Source organism: Nothoprocta perdicaria, unplaced genomic scaffold, assembly GCF_003342845.1.
Source record: "Nothoprocta perdicaria isolate Ctin4 unplaced genomic scaffold, notPer1 scaffold_83, whole genome shotgun sequence".
Lineage (NCBI taxonomy): Eukaryota > Metazoa > Chordata > Aves > Tinamiformes > Tinamidae > Nothoprocta > Nothoprocta perdicaria.
Window position 1 is genome coordinate 675482 of NW_020456121.1, and position 21781 is coordinate 697262.

Genomic DNA, 21781 nt, shown 5'->3' on the forward strand with positions numbered 1-21781 from the left:
GTTTCTGATAGAGTGTGTTCAGTAGCACAGCCAGGGATCGAGGGAGAGCCTGCCCTTTTCCACGTTTCTGGAGAATCATTTGTTCTGCTTAGAAATTTCAGGCATTACTCCAGCAAAATCACCTTGCACTTTGTAAGCCTGATTTTTTCAGTTGCCAGCTCCAGCTTCTTAAACTAAATGAGATGGAGATACCCATTTTTTTTTCTCTATATTGTTATTTTGAGCTGACAGGCCTGTATTTTTCTGTAAATTGTGTGTGTTTGTATCAGTATAGGCTTGTATATGAACTGACAGCCCCTTGAAACTTTATTTACAGAGTACAACAGTTATACTGGAAATAGTCTATAGAATTCAAGCATAAAAAGTGTCTTTCTCAGGTTTTATTTTCATTCTGGCTGATCCTCTGTCACCATACAGTATAGCTTTTTTATCTGAAAACAATCATATTTTTTAAAAGCTATGTGTAACATACTAACATGCCATTTCCAAAAATATAACCAATTGGGATGAGGAAAATGCAGAGAAATAATACAACAGATTTTATTTATGGAAACCTAATAGTAGACTCCTTAAAATCTAAGTGGACAGTAAGGCCAGTCTTACTAACTATGAAAAATGGATATGAGACAGTGACTGGCAATATTCCATATTTCACAACAGTGAAATAGGAAGTTTTCGCAGGATGCCCTTTGTCAGCTTCTGAGCTGGTGAAAAGGCAGAAAGCACAGATGGGAGGAAGACCTGTTTTCCTATAARCTTAATCTGTATCCATGTTAGAAGTTCCTATGTTAATAAATCAGCTTCAATAAAAAGTAGTTTTTAAGACTGCTGTATTTCTCAATACTGACTAATTGTGAGCTGCATTAAAAATTTTCTTGAAAGAATAGTAGTGCCTTGGAGGATGAAGCCTATGTTTGTTGTCAGCTGAAAATATTCAGAAAAGTGTTTTGCAACCCTGAGCCCTCCTCAGACCTCCTCAGGGRAAGAGGTTCAAGCTTTGTAGATTTTATAAATAATGCCAACAAATCTTGATGAATTTTCTCTGTTTTTAGGTGATGCTTGGGTCTAGGTCATGAAGGAATGATCTTTGAGTTTATGAAGAAAGATGTCATTTCATTCACAGAATAGTGGGGCAGTTGGTCAATGATGCAATTTATTATAGGGGAATGAGACAAATTTCACACTCAAAAACGTTTTTGTTCCTAATCTAGCAATATCCAAAGGAAAATGAAAGCAGTTTAAGGCTTACACAAGTAGAATGAAATGCCCAATTTGGTATTTATTTGCCGAGAATGTGGACTATATGATTCTTCTGAGATGACTTAATGGAGGAGAGATCACAAGTGAAAATTATTTAAGCCTGAAGTTAAACCACAAACTTAAATATTAATTTTATATTCATGTAATTGCTTGTGATTAACTGGAAGCTCTTAATATGAGGACAATTCTTCTGAGAATGTGCTTTGCTAAATTTCAAGAGGATAATATGTTGACAGATTTGTTTTCTGCTTTAGATGGACCTGTATCTGCTAGAAATGCACCTCAATCATTTTTGGAATTTATTTTTAGTAGAAGTCAAGAGAATTTTTTTGGTGAAAATTAATGGAAATTCTATTGGACTGTAAGGGAGATAAATATGGAATGAATATATTAATTTTAGGAAGATAATGGGACAGTAAAACACAAACAGCAGATAAAAACGTAAATAGGCCATTTGGACTATATATTTTTTAGCATGGTAGACCTAGGAAAGGACTATAATTGATTCGTTTCTAAGTGATTAATTATTAGCTTAATTGACTAAATAGGTAAAGAACTGCCCCTGCCTTCTTTTAACTTTCCTTGATCCCCATACTTCACAGCATCACATTCTTTGGAATCTCTGTTTCTATTAGGAAGTGTGACTGATCAGCACTGAACATTTTATTCCTTCTTATCCATTATCTATTATCATTTTCTTTTCTTTCTTCTCCATAGTACATCTGATGCATTCCTAAGGGAAATGTGTGTCTACCTAATTCATTACCATATTTAAAATCCTGCTTTAAAAGAAAAAAAGAGCTAGAAATGATCACAACTTGCATTTTGAAGGATTATTCTTGGCAAAAAGCACAGTCCTGTGACAAGAAGATCAGTTATAATTTATTCTGACTGCAGTATTGATTGCTAAGCTGAAGTGCCTTGGGCCATATCTTGCATCCTGCCACTACTCTCGATGGGATTTCCACTCACGGAACAAATGGAATTAACTAACCCTGGCCTCCCCTTCTCCTTCCCACATGTCTCTTCCACATGTTGCCTCTCTTTAATAAGTCAAAGATATATAGGAGAAATAATTATATGTGACCTTGAAATTCTGACTTTGTGTTGAGGGGAGAGTGGAGTGGAAGTACCTCAGAACTTACCATTTTGGGGGGGGCATTAATAACCTACACTAGACAAAAACCAACCTGTAACTTCTTATCTATTTTATTGAAAAGTTGTCATTTCTAAGTAGATGTAAATTAAAATACCAGTAATGCAATTCCTCAAGAATAGAAATATAATATTGAACTTCTGGTTATTTTTCCCCAATAACTGCAGTAAGTGTAGAAAGTATCCAAAGCAGTGACTGCTTTGCAGGGGTCAGAGGTGTCTCCACCGCAACTTCACAATCCCTGTGCTCCAGGGCTCTGCTGTTCCTGCTCCAAAGTTCCGAGCAACAGGTGGAACAGGGAGAAGGTCGCGCCCGTTGACCGGGGAGAGCGGCCCTTTGCTTGATGGAGTCAATGAGCTGACTTACACTGATAGAACAGGGTCAACAAATACACTGTGAAATGGTGCAGGAGAAGAAGGACAAGATTGCCCTCAAAACTAACAGTGGCCCATCAAAATCAAAAACTGATGCTCACAGGGTGAAAAGGAAAATTTCAGATACTCTATCGTAAGTATAGTTCTGGTTGGTGTGTACCTATACTGATAATATTTATACTGAAGAGATATTTCTCTAAATTACATTTAGTAATCTTTTTATATGCATGTTTTGAAAATAATCAGTTAAATCACTGATGAAAACAGTTTAACATTTTTATGCTTTGGGGTATAAATTCACTTTATCTGTGTTATTTTACAGACATATTTTGCTGAATACAGACGAGTTATGTAACATATTCATGCACAGAAACAAGTATAATTGAAATATTTTTAATCTAAGTATAAGCAGATAACTAAAATATTCAAAAGTTACATCATGAAAGTTAATAATATCCTATTTTTTTGTAGCAATTTGTGGAAAATTAAGCATAGTTTATGTAGTGCAATATATAGCCTAATTTATTTCCCCTTCTAAATAGAATTACTGTCAAATTACAGATCCATCTAACTATCCAGCTGTTTATATCCGTATGAGCCTTGTCACTGTAATGACTAAATGATGGCAGAGATCAGTGAGTTTATTCAAAGGCCGTTTTTAGCAGCACGTATACCATGAGTAATTTCCCGTAATAGGAATCTGTTTCTCCAAAAGGTTAGGAAAGCACATAAAATAGTCACCAGATAAAGGACTYGCCCTCGTTTTCTCTCTGTAAATTTTCTTTCAGTTGGGCTTCTGAAAGAACCTAATTCTTCTGGAAAAGTTATTAAGGGATTCCTGATCAAGGGATCTGTAACAGCTCATACTTGAAAAGGATCATACTTAAAGAGTAATTCTGTGGTATAATTGTTGCTTTCCTAGTTAGCTGAATAAGAACTGGAGACASTTAGTCTCTCTCCTTCTCTCACATAAACATTATTTGGCTATTGGAGAGGAGTGGTCTTATTCCTGTAGTGTGAAGCTCAGAGCAGGAAACTGAACAAAGGGAAGAATTTTGGTTAAATAAAATTCTGTTTTCCTGTTTCTGCCTTCATAAAGGTGTGTGAACTGTAATATGCAGACTGAATAGTCTTCCTGCTTTAGAGATGAATGATTAAAAAGATTAGAGAAAGCACAGTGTACCTTGCAAGCCTTGGATGTGGAATATCCTTGGAGCGTGCTGGTGCATGGCTTGATGTCCATACTGCTTCTTTCACTGCAATAATTTCATCTTACTTTGAGTAACAATTTGGAGGGTAATAAAAATGTTTGCAAGACTGTAAGTTTTATTCTTGAATTTTACAACAATTACATCAAAGGCCAAATATTCCTCAGAAATATAAACATACTGMTCTCCCCAAGGATGTTTTATAACAATGTTAGGCTAGTAGGGATTTAAGTAAAGTATAACAAGTTTTTAATTCAGGAAATAAAATCAAGGTATGGCCTTTGGCCTAGGGCCGGTGTCAGCTGTAGTTCAACTCTGCAAGGTACTTGCCAGAATTGTTGCTTCTACACAAATCGTGTTCCTGTAAACTAACTGTTTGCTAACTGTTGGCCAGTGTCCCACTGCTCCAAAAGTCTTGYGATTTTTGACCAGTGTGCTCCTTTTCCACTCTGCATTAAAGATACTTATGCAATCTTATGTTCCTGAAAAACAGGAGAAAACCTACTGTCCTTTCAGGAAACAGTGATGGTTTTGGAGATGTTCTGTGGCGTTTATGTTTTGTGGGCTTTATTTTTTTTATTTATTTGTTTTTAAACTCCAGTTGACAAATCTCACAAAATATCTTGCCAGGCAGATGAGCTGCTGAAACTGAGAACAGGTCACACAAATACTTTAATAACCATTCACAAACAATTTGAATGGCAATGCTGTCATCGTATTTTATAATAGGCATTTTCCTCTAGTCCCTAGRAAGTGTTATATTCTTGTGGGCATTCCTTTGCACTAAAACATATTCAGGTTTTTTTCATCACCCATGTTTCTACTCGCTTCGTCTGTATGCTAGGGAAGAGCAAGATTTTGGAATTGGTGATGAAGAGAAGCAAGAAAAGGACAAAGGAGTGAAAGGTGATGAATAAATAAGGAGTAAGTGCACAAGTAGTAACAAGAATTAAAAGTTATTTTAGAAGACAGAAAAGACAGCAGAGATGACCACATGAAAACTGAAAGGGAAGAGAGAATTTTTTCTCTCCCACTGCAAATGGTGTTAACCCAATTCCTACCAAGCATATTTCCCAGGAATCCTGTTCATTCAGGAGAAGATATTTCAATCTCACAATTAGATTGCCTTATAAGCAAATCATGATSTTTTCTTATTTGAATATATAAGAGATTTTGTTCTAGGGGTTAAAAATAAAATAATAATTTGAGTGATACGAACAAATAATTGCTAGAAATTTCCTTCAGATTTTCTAACTCATTAATTACACTTCAATCCTCCAAAGTGGTAACAACCTTGTGGAATACTCTCTCATTTGCCTTTGCTTGAATATCTTGCATTGGAATATTTTTTAGCTTCTGGAATGTGAACAGGGCAAGAAGTGGAAGAAGTGGAGAAAATGATAATTTTTTTTTTTTCTGAAGTGGAGAAAATGATAAATTGTTTTCTCTATTGGAGAAAATGATAAATTAACTGTCCATTCTGCCATTTTTCAATTACCTTCTACTTGCAGAAAGCTTTTGGACACTGAGGATGAGCTGTCTGACATCCAGTCAGATTCAGTGCCTCTGGAAGTGCGGGACTGGTTAGCTTCTACGTTCACCAGGAAAATGGGGATGGTGAAGAGGAGACCGGAAGAAAAGCCCAAATTCCGGAGCATTGTACACGCTGTACAGGCAGGAATTTTTGTAGAAAGGTGAGAGCTGTGGCTTTTTTTGTTATAATAAACAGAACATCTAAATGTAGTTTCTCTCTGTTAAAGATACTTTTAGTGCTAGGCTAAGCCTAAAGCAAATCTTTGAGATGGAATTCGGGTTTCAATTCTACAATTTCTTTCCTCTACATTTGAATCAAATCTTCTGTTTTTTAGTAACTTAGGGCCAAATTTATAGTTTGTAAATTTCTACAATGAAAAAGCATCAAATACTGCAGTAACATTAATAATACCAGTAGAAGGGGTTTTCTCACAAAGATTATAAAAAGACTTACATCATCCTTGGGATCAGACCTTAAGTGGTTTAATAKTATTTCACAGACTATTGAAGAAGAATGAAAAAAAGATGAATTGTTCCACTAATTTTTAAAAGAATGCTATTACTTAATATCTTATTCATTCTTTTAGGATGTACCGAAGAACTTCTAACATGGTTGGTTTGGCTTATCCAGCAGAAGTGATAGTAACATTTAAGGTGAAATAAGTTTAACCATTGTGAAATTTGAATGTATATGTAGTGGCTATTAGGGTGGATGAAATGTGTGTATTTTGATGCTGAACATACCCTAGTGATCTTTAATAGTATAGGACTAAGTCAACAGAGAAATGTAGAGGTTAAAAATTCACAAAAAAAGGCGTCTGATTCTGTTTATTGTTTCCCTGATTATTTCTGATTCCATTTAGAAGGTATTAGAGCATTATGATAAAATTTGAATAGCAATTTTTATTAAAATATGAGATTCGTGGTTATATCAGCTCCCACTGGTATGGTAATCAGTGTCTTGGAGAGCTGTGTTTGCTTCCTTTTTAGGAAAGAAAGGAGTAGTAGCATTGGGACAGAGCTAACAAAAGAAGCTGAAGTTTATGGACCAGATACCAGATACCAGATTACTTGCTGTAAATCAATCTAGTTCACCCCAAAGACAATCTCTTATAACAGTGAAGTTCCTCTGGCTAGAGTATGTAATTTAAAAAGTGATATTTCTTGAAGAGAGGGGGGGGGAAAAAAAAGGTAGTCACCTTTTCTCCTAAAATCAGGCATTGCTGTGTTATTTGCAGGTTCTTATACAGGTAATAAGATTGCGTGATAGCCTGTTAAAAGGCAAGTATTCACAGTAGCTCCACTGGGTTCAGTAGAAACTTTATGCACTGAAAGTTTCATTTGAAAGACTAAGGCCTAGCTTTGAAGCATGCCAAGTTGTATAGCTCATGTCACAAGTATTTTTATAATTTCTATGGAATAAMTGTAAAAGCATAAATGTATTGCCTATACTGACAGTCTGAGAAACTTAAATGACAAACAAACAAGCAAAACAACCCCAARAGGTGGAAATCTACTTTAGTTTGTGGAAACTCTGTTCTTTTCCTCTTCCTCTCATCTACAGGATGTTGATAAATGGTCTTTTGATGTGTTTGCCCTAAATGAAGCAAGCGGAGAGCACAGTCTGAAATTTATGATGTATGAACTGTTTACCCGATACGACCTTTTGAGCCGTTTCAAGGTCAGAAAGTAGTCAGAAATAAAAATATGTATGCAGAAATAAGTATGTCAGATTTAAAATATTAGAAAGCCTTAATATATTTGAAATGATATTTTATTGTACAGTGGAGCATGGAATTGAACCCTGGATTACAGTTTGTTGCCCCAAACTTTGTGACAGTTTCAGCTGAACCTTCCTCTCCTAACCAACTTTGGTGACCTATCCAGAGAAGATGGTTTTGCAGCACTGTGTGCAGGGTGTCCCAATATGATATGGAGTGTTTATAATCTGCTTTGAAAGGCTACATTAAAAAATGGACCCAAGTGCCAAATTTATCATTATAATAGCACTGAACGAAAGTTTCATTAGAATTGCAAAAGCTTTCCAAGGCAAAACTCTATGCCTCATTGGAAAAGCTGAGCTCTGCCTGAGCAATTTGACTTTACCTGGTAACAAGACTTCAGCTTTTCCCATGAATGACATGATTGCTTGAAGCCAGAATTACATCAGAGCTACGTTAACATCGATCAGAAAGTCAGCAATGTCACTGGCTCAGTGGGCTTAAGCCCTCTCTCGCTGTTTAGCCTTCAGGTAAATAAATAGTGAAGAAAAAACATCTTAAGAAAAGTTTAATTTAATTAAATGGAAAAAAGTTATGGCTAGACAGTGCCTTTATTTTATATTGTGTGGAGGAATTGAAGGAGAACTATCAGGATCAAGGAAATCTTGGTTCAGGAATGTAAAGACAACACAGAAAAATAAATAACTCCCAAAATAGACTCCTATCTGTCCTACCTCCATTATATAAGCAACATATGCAACTTACAAGAATTAGAAGAAGATTCCTTGATGCAGATTATAGAGCTTTAGGTTTTAAATTGCTTTGGTTTTGCTCTGCTGAAACTAAACTATATTGTGTATTAATTTGTATTTTTTTAATTGTCTGATTGACTTGGCAGCTGCTACTGGAAAAAAAAAAAAMAAAAAAACTGTACTCTAATTTTTTCTTCCCCTAGATCCCTGTTCCAAATCTTATTTCATTTGCTGAAGCACTTGAGGTTGGTTACAGCAAATTCAAAAATCCATATCACAATTTGATCCACGCAGCTGATGTTACTCAAACTGTGCATTACATCCTGATTCACACTGGTATCATGGTAAGAAACATAACAAATTCTTTTCTTGGATTCTCTGCTCTTTTGGGTGAATGTATATATGCGTCCCTTCTTATACTCTCTTGAAAATTATTCAGATAGGAATTCTGATCAAACTAGCATTCAGGCTCTAAATTTTGTCATCATAACAGTTCTTCCAGCTTAAAAATCTCCAAGATTTTTTKGGGAAAAAATCTTCCACACATCCTTCTGGCTTTTCACTCTCTGGGTTTGGGAGTATCGTATGAAAAGCAATACATATGCAGGAGTGGGCAGGTGAGAATTTTGCCTTCCACATGGGTGCCTGAGAGGTGCGATCAGGCAAGGAAACGTCGTATCTGCTGAGGGCTGGGCCACTGAATCCTTGCAGACYTGTGCAAGAGCTCTGCAGCTGCTTTTCCTTCAACACAGTAACACCCTTAGGGCTGCCCTAGCACCCTGCCCAGCTGCCTTTTCTTGTAGCAGACAGGAGCCTGCAATATCYAAACAGCTTTGAAACTGAGGCCAGCATCTTGAAACACCTTTGTCTTAAACACTTCCGTGTAATCCCAGCATTGGGTGTCATCTGATTTACTTTTGATTTTCTTAGACAAAAGGTAAACCTGACTCTGAGAAAATGCATGATTCTGCCAATGGCTTTTGGAAGAGTTCAGTTTTCTCTATAAATGCACTTCTATATATATGTGTGTGTTTGTGTCTATGTATATTGTGTTTGATTTGTATTTGTGAAGCACTGAAACAGTGAACAAGGAAATTAGTGTTTGAAAGAAGTGATATTGATTCAGCAGCTTGTAAAGCATTTCTGTCCTGAATTTCACTTCTAGTTTGAGATCTCATCAGTATAGTGCACAAATAATCTATTTAATTTTTGGCGTTTTTTTCCCCCCTTGTGTAGCTAGCTAACTTCAGTCTTACAGACCCTTACTCAGTAACAATTTGAAGCTGGGTTCTCAAGCTAATTGTATTCAGATTATGTCTGTTTTAACAGCTCTTTTAACTCTGCTATATCTTCTAAAATGTACTTGGAATGAGTCACTTGCCTTTGACGTAATTCTGTATCAAATGCCTGTGAGAGTTTTGCAGATTGACATATGATTTGAAGTTCTTGTGCTTTTATTGTGTCTTAAGGAGCTGATATTCATTCCCCAACCTCACAAAGACCTGCTATCTTTCTTGTACGCTTCTGAAAGATGTACTGAAGCAAATGCTTCCAAAAGCTAAGCTTTAGACAGTCCTTTACATGATTTCTGTTCTTGAAGCCATACATTTTTTTTTATCTTTTACAGATGCTGGAAAAACAGCCATATGTCAGTATTTGCCAAAATGTTTAGCTGGTCAGAGCTTGTGCTTCTCTTTAAGTTTATGGAGAAGACTTCAGTGAAGAATAACTTGCATATTCATATCCATATCTCATTTCTCATATTTCTCYCATCTATCGAGATAAAATGATCATTATATTTTTCAAAAGGTATTGGCTGTCCCTCTGGAAAAGAAAAGGAAGGTTCAACCATCTCAGATCAATGTGTTAGAAAGTCAGCTCATATATGGCAATCTATTAACCTCACCATCACCATGTGATTAAACCACAGATGATACAAATGAAATGTATCTCACACATTTATGAAGTGTTCAACTTTGTAAGGTTTAAGAACCCAATTCCCAGGGAACATATCTTGCTAAGAACTTTTGAGTCATCGATCATCTTCCCACCATCCTTTTTCTCTTCCCACACACCTGTATTGCTCAAATTAGGTGAAAAAAAGTCTGCATTGTGAGATTCCATTTCTTATTCATTTTTTACTCCACTATTGTTTAAAAAAATAGTTCCAACAAGAGCTCAAGAAAAGTTGAAATACGATCTTTTTACTTAGAAACAATTTACAACACACCAAAGCACCTCTGAACAGGAGAGATCTTTTCCAATAGGTGTTACACCTGAATAGTGCAATATTTTCAACCTAGAAAGTAAATCCCAGCCATTTGGAGTCTATCAGATCTCCACATACTGTGGTCTACGTTTCCTCTTCCCTTTGAAAAAAACATCTTCTAACTCTTCCTCCACGTGCTGCCTCCTGCTTCTTGAGAAATCTTTTAGCTGAAGCTATTCTCTGATTCACTGAACTGAATTTTGATTGTACCACTACAGTATCTAACAAAACTTGCTCTCACTCAAGACCGAGAGAAGATTCGCTGTAGCCCTTAGCTATCGTCTGTCAGGAACTGTCTTCTAATTATAGATGTACTGTCTAGCAACTCTTTTGAGTTGCTAAAAAAGCTGATTTCTGAAAAGGCGGCTTAAAGACAGTGTTTATGTTTAGATTTAGTTACTAATAATTTCTGGGTTTCTATTCCACTGGTATGCTGAAAACATTGTGAAAGTCAGTACTAGTTCATGGCCTGGTTTCTTATGACACACAATACTATGAAGGTCATCGTTTCTATTTTTGGAACTGCTTACAGTACTTTCTCATTCCTTAGTTGTGCCCTTTTAAAATCTATACAGCTTCACCAACCAGTCAGAACTTTTTGTTCCTCTGCAGTCTTATTTTGTCTTTTAATGACCTATTTTGTTGTTCTCACACTATTTATGAATCTTGACTGGCTCCTTTAATMTTCTTTGAAAAGACTGTACTGCTTATGACAGCTTATACATCTTATATGATATGACCCACACAGCATTTACATGCGTGTGCATATATGGGTGCATAAGGATAAAGATAATTTTTCTACCACTATTCTTAAATGGATTAAATTTTCTCCTAAAAGTTGATTTATCATTCAGGAAAAGAGAAAAGTAAAACAACAAAGGTGTTTACAAACAGAGCAACAGAAGAGATTCAGTTAGTAAGAGGTGTGAAACTTTGAGTGATTATTATTTTGTATAGAAGATGATCTATACTAACTTGTACTCTGTGTAATTGCATAGCACCTTTATGCACTATATATGCYTTACAGTGCACACTATAGCATAACTTAGTACAGAAAACCTTCCTGTTGGCCTGATTTAAATATTATAACACTTTTAAAATTTAGTCATAGMCAGTAAAGTAGTGCACTACATATTTGTAGTTCACTGAAAGACAAATTAAAAGCTTAAAACTTTGCATCAAGTTTTTAGATAAATTTGCCATAGTTTTTCAATGCCATTATAGACTAGCAGATTATCTACTTCCTACTCAAAGCTCCTAAATAGCTTTGTAGTTGTTAGTAACTTCTTGTATTTTTGAACAGTCATATTTACTTTGCTTGTAATCATAAGGGCTTTCCCTTTTTCTTACAGAAATCATAATATGCATAAGCATACGGTGTAATATTTAAGTTTTGTGGCTATATTTTTTCACCTGGAATAGTAAAAGAATAAGGTTTATTTAAGGGAAAGGTAGCACAAAACATTTTAATTACTGCAGTCTTTAATCTAATAGGTTCTTACAGAAAGTAGGACTGAGATTTGTTTTTTGTTTATTAGCACTGGCTAAGATTTGTTTTTTGTTTATTAGCACTGGCTCACAGAACTGGAAATTTTGGCAATGATCTTTGCAGCTGCCGTCCATGATTATGAACATACTGGGACCACAAACAATTTTCATATTCAGACAAGGTAAGTAAAGAGTATCACACCTGAAGCTAGCTGCTCATTTGTCTGAAATGTTTTATACTTCTTATACCTCTAGTGAATAGCTAGATGACTATTTTATAAATAGTTTCCCTGACCTCTGTAAATTCAATGAGATCTCTGTAAATTTGCAAAAATAATGGATACATATATGTATTCATTTTCAGCTGTATTTTCAAGTATTTTCAGCTCATCAGAAGAAAATCACAGACCAGTCCTTTGGTGGGTGATACGCTGTGTGCCTGATACTTAACCCAGTGCAACACATGTTGTTCTCTCTCAATTTAGCTGTGTTTTTTTCATAGTATCCTCAGCTAAATATTCAGCTTTACCTGCCTTTTCTCAGCATTTTTCAGCAAAGCCACTAGCATGTTATTACAAAAAAGCTCTAAGCAAGGATGTAAATCATTATGGATTGCAAGAAATACTGCTTGGCATTAAAATGAATAGAAGTATCTTCCTGCTTACCTAGAAAGACTAGTGTTTGAGGGCTGCATTTAGATTAATTTAAATTCATTACATACTTGTGCATTGGGATATGCCCTTCAGCGATGAACAAATTCTAGATCCACAGCTGAAATAAAGGCATAAGCCTCTTCTCCAGCATAGTCTGGACAAAAATAAACTTCAGATTGTAGTTCCAAGTTTATATTCCTGTTCTATTTTTGTCTGTAATATTTTTGCTCTGAAGTATTGCAAAAGTGGAAAATGAATTAAGCAGTTACACTTTGACTTCTACATGTACGCACTTGCCAACAGGTATTTGTTTTGATCCAACTCATTCTTCTCTCCTAGTGGCATTTGACCCTCCCATGACATCCCCATGCCACGCTTCCAAGTGTCTTTTGCCTCGGAGAAGCCGATGAAATAGCCCTCACAGCCATGTCAAATCTCAGCAGTGATTAAAACCAGACACGATTAGTTCTGCGGGTCAAAGACTGCCTAAGTGATTGGCAGATCACAGATTTTCCCATGATGTTACTAAGATTATTGACATAAACATACTGATTATTTCAGTAGGATATACTTTATTCCTTTAAGTAAACTTTCCAATACAGTTTTAATTTTTTGGATTCCTTGGCACCATACCATGTATGTGAAGGATTACAGTGGATATTTACTATGCTCACCAAACCAAAGGGGGTTGGTTTTAGCTCCTTAACATCATGGCAAACTGAGCTGCTAAATCATCACACCTGTCTTGTAGTACAGATCTGTCAGGCGCCTCCGGTCCACATGGAAATACTCAGAAACAGTTTCAGCTGAGCAGAGACTAGCAGGAAGGGGAAACTTAAGGTTGCTTATCAAGGTAGATGACAGGATGAAATAAAGTCCAGGAGACTTTTTAAAGCTTGAGGATGAGTGTTATAAATTCATATGCATCAATGTGTGTGAAAACCTGTATGTAACTCCAGTAATTGTAGTAAAGAAGCCCAAGGCTCTCCACATAAACTTTCTCATAGTCATATTACAAAAATACAATCTTATACATTTAGAATTATACCTGTCCTCCGAACAATACATACAGTGACTATGATGACAAATTTTCGTAGCTGTAGGTAGAAACTTTATATGTTCTGTAGGAATAAATAAAATTACTTGGATATATAATCAAGAATATGCATTCCTAATTTCTCCTACGCCATTGTGAACAATCCTTTGCAAAAGGTGTGTTTTTTTTTTTTTTCTTTTTTTATAATCTAGGTCAGATGTTGCAATATTGTACAATGATCGTTCTGTTCTTGAAAATCATCATGTGAGTGCTGCTTATAGGCTCATGCAAGAAGAAGAGATGAACATCCTCACAAATTTAAACAAAGATGACTGGAGGTAAGACCTACTGTGACATTCAAGCATGATTCCAGTATGCAAAAATTACAAAGTTCAAATTACAAGGGAAATCTCCTATAAAAAGGAGTTACAGATGTGTAGAACTTAAGGAAAGATGCTGCAAAGAACTGCTTTATGGGAGGCTCCATGCAGTTTGCTAAATGAGTTGTTTATTGGTGAGCCATGAGATGTGGTCTTGGTTGAGATAGGTCTGTAGTGCAAGCTTTTGAGATTATTTCAGGTTATTTCTGCTCTGTGACACAACACAGTATAGTTGCATCTTAGCTTAGCATTAAAAAGTAAATTATCAAGTAAATGCTCAGCTACACTAAAGAAATATTTTGTTTTCCTTCCTATGTTTTTCATGTAATTCTTAAAGAAAATTTGAGTATCCAAGAGAACCAGGGTCATAACTGACATGTCACAAATATCAAATTCCARAAGATCAAAGTGTTAAAACTATAACTTTCTCCAATATTAAGAAAGGTATTTTGTCTTTGTTTTAAACAGCTCACAGACCAGTACTTAAGTTTTAAGACTTCTGTGTATTTCTGTAAATATGACCATAATTCAGAGATCCCTGAAATAACTTTTAAATAACTGGACTTTAAAGTCAGATAATATGTTCTGTATCCAGGAAAATATGCTGCTGTCAGTGATACCACTTCAAATAATAAACCTAATTTATTTGTATTTTTGTACAACTATATATTTATGAAGGAATATGTGAGTTTAAGAGCAAATTTTGGCCTGATGTATTTTAAAAATGAAGGATTTTTTACATGGTAGACCTACATTATTTTACTGCTTTCATGATCATATGTTTAATATAAAAGTATGCTTTTTATTTTCTATAATGTGGGAGAGGAATCAGACACTTTTCCCATCTTCTCAGAGGATAATCATTTGTATTTAGTTACCATAAAGTTATAATTGTAAATTTAGTTCTGCAGAACAATCTCTGGAAATAGATTGTAGACTTCTCTTACATAGTCACATCTTCATTGCCAACATGAGTCACTGTTGTTCTGATGGAATTCCCTTGGGGCTCATAGAGTAGTTTGGTCTCTGCGACCCTTTTTTTAGCCACTGAGTATAAAGAAAGTGTCTGTGCCATTAGACAGCCATTGGAGGCTATTTTTTGTTGTTGTTGTTGTTTTTTGTTTTTGAGAATTCTCATTGTGTAGAGGTAAGAATTTGCAGTGGACTGGAACAGAATAGAGAGAGGCATGCTATAGATTATTTACGTTTTTGTGAAATGCTCTTCTCTGTACAGAGCACTTGATCTTCTTGCAGTTTTGGACCCTTTTGCTCTCACTGCTTCTGATGCTTTTTTGTTTAATTTCTAGTTTTTGGCCTGACCATGAACTAACATGTTCTTTCAGGAGATTTTCAATCCAGATGTTTGTCTCCTTTTCACTTTYCTCTCAACTGTAATTCAACCTGAGTTTCCTGGAGTAACTTATTTTAGTTTTGTTTGTATAAASTGGTTGCACAGGTGCCATCAGCTCATATACCTTTGCAGTCTGTTTAAGGTCAGTAGGATTCAGGAACCAGAGAAAGTAGCATTTCTGGCCCTCCGYAGGGCTATCCAATACACTTGAGAAGAGACATATGAAACCTGGTTAATAAGCTCAAACAACTAAGCTAGGACTTTCAGYCACATGTCTATAACTTCAATAGGAACTCACAGTATGGCCTTTGAAACAAACTTGTAACTTCCAAAGTGCCAGTCCGAGCATCCATAAAATCTGTGGAACTGTCATATGTTACCTAATTTAGCGGATCAGTTTTGAACATTATGGTCCTTTGATATTCATTTATAATATTCAGAAATATTCCTCTTACCCTATCAACAGGTGCAATTCTTCATCAGTGCAACAACTAATATATTAGCTGCTTGAAAGAAACTTTTAAAATTTCAAGTTTTTACTAGAGTGAACTTCATGAATTCATGCTATTAGACTAACAGTTTTGAAGTTTGCACTGAAGGAAATTGGCAGTAAATTGAAATGATAATTTGTTCCACTTTTTAATGTAACTCCTTGCACTGATTAATTTCTTAACTATCGTCAGATCTATTTTCTTGAATTGCAATGATTATGTTTTTGAAAAAAATTAATACCCTTGCCTATTTAAACTGAGGTACTGCTAATTATTTCAGCAACATAAAGCAAAGTGAATGAGAGTGCTTTATAGTATAACATTTTCCTTTCTACATCTTAATGTTAAGAACATAAATGYGCTAATAAACTGTCAGGTTCAATTAAGTCTAAATCATAGGGTTTGGCCTTGAGCAGGGAAAGGCTGCCAGCACTCTGGTGAGGACATCCTTTGTGAATGGCATTTGTGGCATTCACGGTCATTTCTAACTCTTCATTCCTCCCAAAATATTCTCTTTTTTCTCCTCAGCTACCCAGCTAATGAGGCAGGGGTCCTCCTATCTCCCCCTTTCTGCAGACCTCTGCTGTTTTTGTACCTCTGTGTTATGCCAGCAATTACAGGTGGAAAGATAGAGTTAAGATCCTCAACCATGCCACTCATGGGGCATATGTTAATCTATTGCTAGATTATATAAAAAGAGTAACAAAATAATATGCATTATATCTCATTATATCTACCATAAGTGGCTTCTCTTTCACACCTTTGCTTGGGAGTCTCCTGTCTGGGGAAGGCAGAATTGCTCTAACTTGTGAGAAGATTCTTAAGTCTTGGCTTCCAACTTGCTYCTGCTCAGCCTGCCTTGTTCCTAGGTTCTTGCTAACATAAACATTAGCATCCAGGTTACTAAATATGTTTGTCATGGATTAATCCAGGCCAAGCTGGTTTCAGGTTATTGGTTAACTATTTTCTTGAAAAATTCATGTGCTGCTCCTTTTCTGGGGTTTATCACAGGTTATTTGTGTTCTTTCTCATTATCTTGCATCCAACTACTTGTTTACAGTGTCCTACCCAAGCACTTATGGATATGTAAAGGCTAAGAAAGAAAGAGAGAACAGGACATGACTGCTGGCTTAGAAATGGAGTTTGCATGCACAAGACCAGTATTTCAATTATATTTGAACCTGAAATAATTTGTGTGGTGTACATGAAGGCTGTTATATTTCTTATTCCAGAAGTTAGGTGACAAGAACTACATCTAATTTGCCTTGCTTGTATTAGCAGGCTAGCTGTATTATCCTGTGTACTAATTAATGAAATGGGCAGTGATTTCTCTTCAGGAGTTGTCTCTGAGACCAGCTGAGGTCATCTTTGATCCTGAAGTTCAGAGGGTCTCTTGTCCCTGAGAAATATTTTGAGAGTGATTTGGGTTTGGAAGTGGTCTTCCATATAGGGAAGATAGACTGAATTTTCCTATGCCTAGGAAAGCTCTAGTTTCCCTGTCAGTTCTGGACTTTCCAGCTCTCTGTGGCTGATCGAAGGGCAGGTATGTGGCTCCAAATCTTGCCAAGTGTGTGAAGAGAGGAGTGCTGCTTTGTTGGATCCCCGCTTTGGGGATGACAGTTCAGAATTTGGGTTTGTCACCTGCTTTGACAATGGGAATCCACTACGAGTAGTACTTTGCTTCTATGCCTTTTAAGTAATAGGAGAGGGATTATTTCTGATAATTCTTAAAGTTGAGACCTGAAAAGTTCCTAGGAGAGGGTGTTGTAGAAAAGGGGAGTGGTAATTATTTTCAATTTTAAAATCAACCAGATTTAATAATGTGGAGCCCTTGTTTTTTGTGCAGTGTCTAGCTGTCATTTATTTTTATTTTTAATGGTTTTGGCTATGTTTAAAGAGTTTCAAAGCAATGTGGAGGAGGAACAGTTGGGATGTAAATTAATTAGTATCTCATTATAAGGTGAGTTAAGGTAAGGCATTTTCTAAGCCCAAGTTGCTATGGCTGCTTATTACTTTTTGAGTAGAAGTGAGAGAGAGGGCTGAGTCTTTATCCTGCTGTATCAAAATAAATCAAGAATAAATAAATGAGAATCAATGAGGGCTATCAACTTAAATATGCAATTAATTTTACTTACAAGGACTCTTGATAGTTTTTATAATAAATCACTGTAACAGCCCTAAAGAAAACTTACTTTAAAACACATTTATTTGAGAAAATGCTATGCTAAATACATCATAGATAGGGTAAAAATATGAGCTATCAGTGAGAAATCCTAAAACATGTTTCTACTTTTGTATTTGATACTATGACTAATAGTAAACAAGCATTATCAGTGCTTTGCTGTATAATACCAGATCTTGGTGTTTTAAGGAAAGCATCCTCAAGCCTGGAGGCACACTCCTGAAGATATGAGCTACATAGAGGTTTAATGTGGCTGGTTTCCCCTCACCACCAACACCTGGAAGCAACCCTCTTGACATGAGAGATGTTTTACTATTTTCATATTCATTTAATAGAAAACTAATGGACAAGMATCATCTTTGACCATAATATCAAGATACAGATAAGCTGTGAATCTTGAACTTGTTCTGGCTCATGTAATAGACAATAAGGACTTCTTGAGGTCAAGAGAGCTTGACATGATATTCATAATATTGACATAATATTCACAGCATTTCAAACATTCCTAAGTGTCTCCACACTTGCCTCCTCACTGGGCTTAGTGCTGTGCCTGCTTTTCACCTGGATGAGAACAGTAATATGAAACATTAATATGTCCTCTTGTATGGTGGTGGGGTGAGACACGATTATTTTTATTTCTTTTGGTTACTCTAATGATGGGRAAAAAAAAGGAAATAATGATAGGACTGATGATAGAACAACATGTTATTATAGTTTATACACTAGAAAAGAAGATTTGCAAAACAGCGTAACTGAAATAATCGCAGCATGGATTTTTTGCTTCCACAGAATCCCTTTAGGATGCAACATTGAAGTTGTTAATAATTTATTTTAAAGCATTTTAAAATGCAATAGAAAACATGGATTGTTATAAATTAACAAGTGCTACTTAAACAAATGTTCTGTACGTAGAATAAATGAATTGTAATGAGTCATTTTGCATTTAATTRTTCTTAGGGAGTTGCGGAGCTTGGTCATTGAGATGGTTTTGTCTACAGATATGTCGGGTCATTTTCAGCAAATTAAAACGATGCGACATACTCTGCAGCAGACAGAGGGGTAGGTTATTTTCCATTCTGCTCTTTATCTGTTGTCTGTAAATGCGTTCATGTCAAAGAAACGATGTTAACTAGTTGCTTTTGTTCCAAGATAATTGGATCATGTCCTTGATTTGACAGGATAGACAAAGCCAAAGCCATGTCTTTGATTCTACATGCAGCAGATATAAGCCATCCAGCAAAGTCCTGGAAACTGCACTACCGGTGGACCATGGCCTTGATGGAAGAGTTTTTTCGACAGGTGCCATTTTAAAAATCTTTCAGTAAATCTAGTTGAAGAAACCCTAGTGACACAATCAAAATCTGCCTCTAACTTTACCAGCAAGGGTGCTGGAGGTTGTGATTGACTAACCTTGTTGCTAGTACATATTACTTGCTCTTAATGCCGCTGACGTTAATTCAATTCTTGTGTGAGTGAGTAAGATGAAAATGTTATCGCTGCATATCTATTTCAGGTGATACAAGATTCTAGGTGTTGTAAGGTTTTTTTCTTTCAATAATGTTATAACTTGTCAAGCTGTTTTCACTCTGTAGACAGAGATTTATATCTATAGAGAGAGAAAGTTAAAAAGAAACGTGGATAAGATAGGATGAGGAACTGGGAACTAGCAATAATTTGTGTTAGAAAAGGCAAAAATGTATTCATCTCGCATTTCAGAAAATTTTCTCTCCATTTTTTTTTCCCTGCCATCGTTGCCATGAACATGGCATGTATTTATGAAGATTTTGCTGTTGTAACAGCTAATCTTTGGATTCCCAATGCTTCTGGGAATGATCCTGTTGGCAAGTCCTGCTGGGACTGCTGCCATTTGCAGACTCACCTGGGCAGTGGGTACCCTGCAATGAACACCTGCATTTRGGCTCCCTGGGCACTTAGCACTCATGTCAGCCGGGAGGGTGTTTTTGCTTTTCTGTTCTCTTGCAACGCTGCTGAAAGCACTTGCATTTTTTTTTTCTCTCAGTTTCTCAGCATATAATCATCTTGGACAAAGCATTTCTTTGTTATGAAAACTGATTAAAATATTTCAGAATATTTCAGAATATTTCAGAATATTTAAGGTTGGAAGGGACCTCTACAGATCATCTAGTCCAACCTTCCTGCTCAAGCAGGCACACCTAGAGCATGTGGCACAGGGTGGCATCCAGGCGGGTTTTGAAGACCTCCAGAGAAGGAGACTCCACAACCTCCCTGGGCAGCCTGTATACAGTTCAAATGGTAAAGTGAAAGTCAGGACATTTTAAAGTGTCCTGAAGTAAACAGCTGAGCTCCCAAATCATCAGCATACATATAGAAATAACCATGTCATGATAAAATCAGAAACTACAGTCTATGAGCAAATTACTCCTGTGAGGTTTTTACTACTTCTGTTGTCTAGGAATTAGGAATTATTTGATATGAGAGAAATACTATGTTGTCATTTTATGGTTCTTTTAGCTCTCTGATGCAGGAAACAAAATCGCTAATATAGCAATACACATACAAAAGACTCTATATTAAAATAGCAAAATGGAAACTTTAGTGTTGTGGTCAGTTTTAAAAAACTATGACATTGATTTCTGCTGGCTGTGAAGTTATTCTTTCAGAAAATAAAACAATAATAAAAAAGCAATAGCAAAAATTGAGGGACACGTGTAATTTAGTATTTCTGTTCAATTCAAATGTTATGTACCAGGATTTAATAATCTTCCCTTTTTTAAAACTGAGCACTATTTTTAGTAGTAAATGTAAAAATGTTTAATATGGATAATTGAACAGATCAGAGTAATAAAACAATAAGTAGGTTAAAGCACTAGATTGTTCAGCTCATCTGCCCTGGAAGTTTCTTRCTCTGTTCCTAGAGATTCTGGATATGGAGCATTTGGATATGCTCAGCTCCAGCATCTGCCCTGGGGAGACTGAGTGGAGATCTGGTGCCTTAATCTAAATGATGAATAGACTAAATTTTGTGGAAATACTGAGTAGAGTCATGAGTTTGTGTCTGYTCCTGTAAATGGAAATGATGAGGATTTTTAACCTAAGAGGAGAAGGAGAACCTGATTAGCCCAGATATATTTTACTTGAAAAGGTCAGAAATGACCAACAGTGAAAGCATTTTAGAGACAGAGTAGACAGAGCCCATGAGACAGAGAGGCAACGCATCCAGGCAAGCAACTTGGCATTGGCAAGAAGCAGTACCACACAGCCTTGGTCTTTCGGCACATTAGATCAGCTAATGTTTTAGTTATTCCTTTATTCTTACCTTATAAAAAATAACAAGATCACAAAYAAACTGCTCAAATGCTTGAACTGGCATTTAATAATGCAAACAAGCCACCAAACATGTTTTCTGTTACTCAGTGGCGCACAATGTGAAAGTCTATCAGACTGTGGAAGAACATGCAAAGCATTTAATGTATCTTTATATGTAGTGCTGAGATGAGCAGGATATATGGAGCAGTTCCAACAAACATATGCTGCAACAGAATAGTTACATGTATATAAGTGACCTGAGTGGTACATACACAGAAGCTCTTTTGCTTCCTAGACGCACTGACTTGGTTATGATCTGTTGATCTGAGTGCATATGATGGGTATCTCTGGGATTTCCAGATTGATGTCAGCCAAAATGGGGTGATGCAAGCTTATATAAAACCCAATAAATCCACCTTTATTTATTTATTCTCAGCATTTACCCTGTTTTTACAGCCTTAAAGGAAAAGGCAGTAGAGTTTGGAACAGACAGTCGCAAAATAGTGTTTTAACATTCAGCTTTCAAAGTAGTGGGCACTAGCAAAAAAGGAGCATTCACCTAGTCATGCAAGCTTGTTAGCTGTAGCTAACGATCAAAATATGCATCAGTGTCAACTTCAGTGAAAAAGCCAAACAACA

The 21781-nt window shown here is 36.0% G+C and overlaps 1 protein-coding gene across 1 annotated transcript in view; it reads left to right on the plus strand.

Annotated features, from left to right (window-relative positions):
* PDE1A (phosphodiesterase 1A) overlaps positions 1-21781 on the plus strand; it is a 165876-nt gene that overhangs the window by 124709 nt on the left and 19386 nt on the right. The window contains exons 8-15 of the mRNA XM_026052083.1: positions 5510-5692; positions 6119-6185; positions 7096-7212; positions 8208-8348; positions 11843-11943; positions 13663-13788; positions 18812-18913; positions 19033-19153. Coding sequence (XP_025907868.1) covers positions 5510-5692; positions 6119-6185; positions 7096-7212; positions 8208-8348; positions 11843-11943; positions 13663-13788; positions 18812-18913; positions 19033-19153 — 958 coding nt within the window. The remainder of the gene's footprint in view (positions 1-5509; positions 5693-6118; positions 6186-7095; positions 7213-8207; positions 8349-11842; positions 11944-13662; positions 13789-18811; positions 18914-19032; positions 19154-21781) is intronic.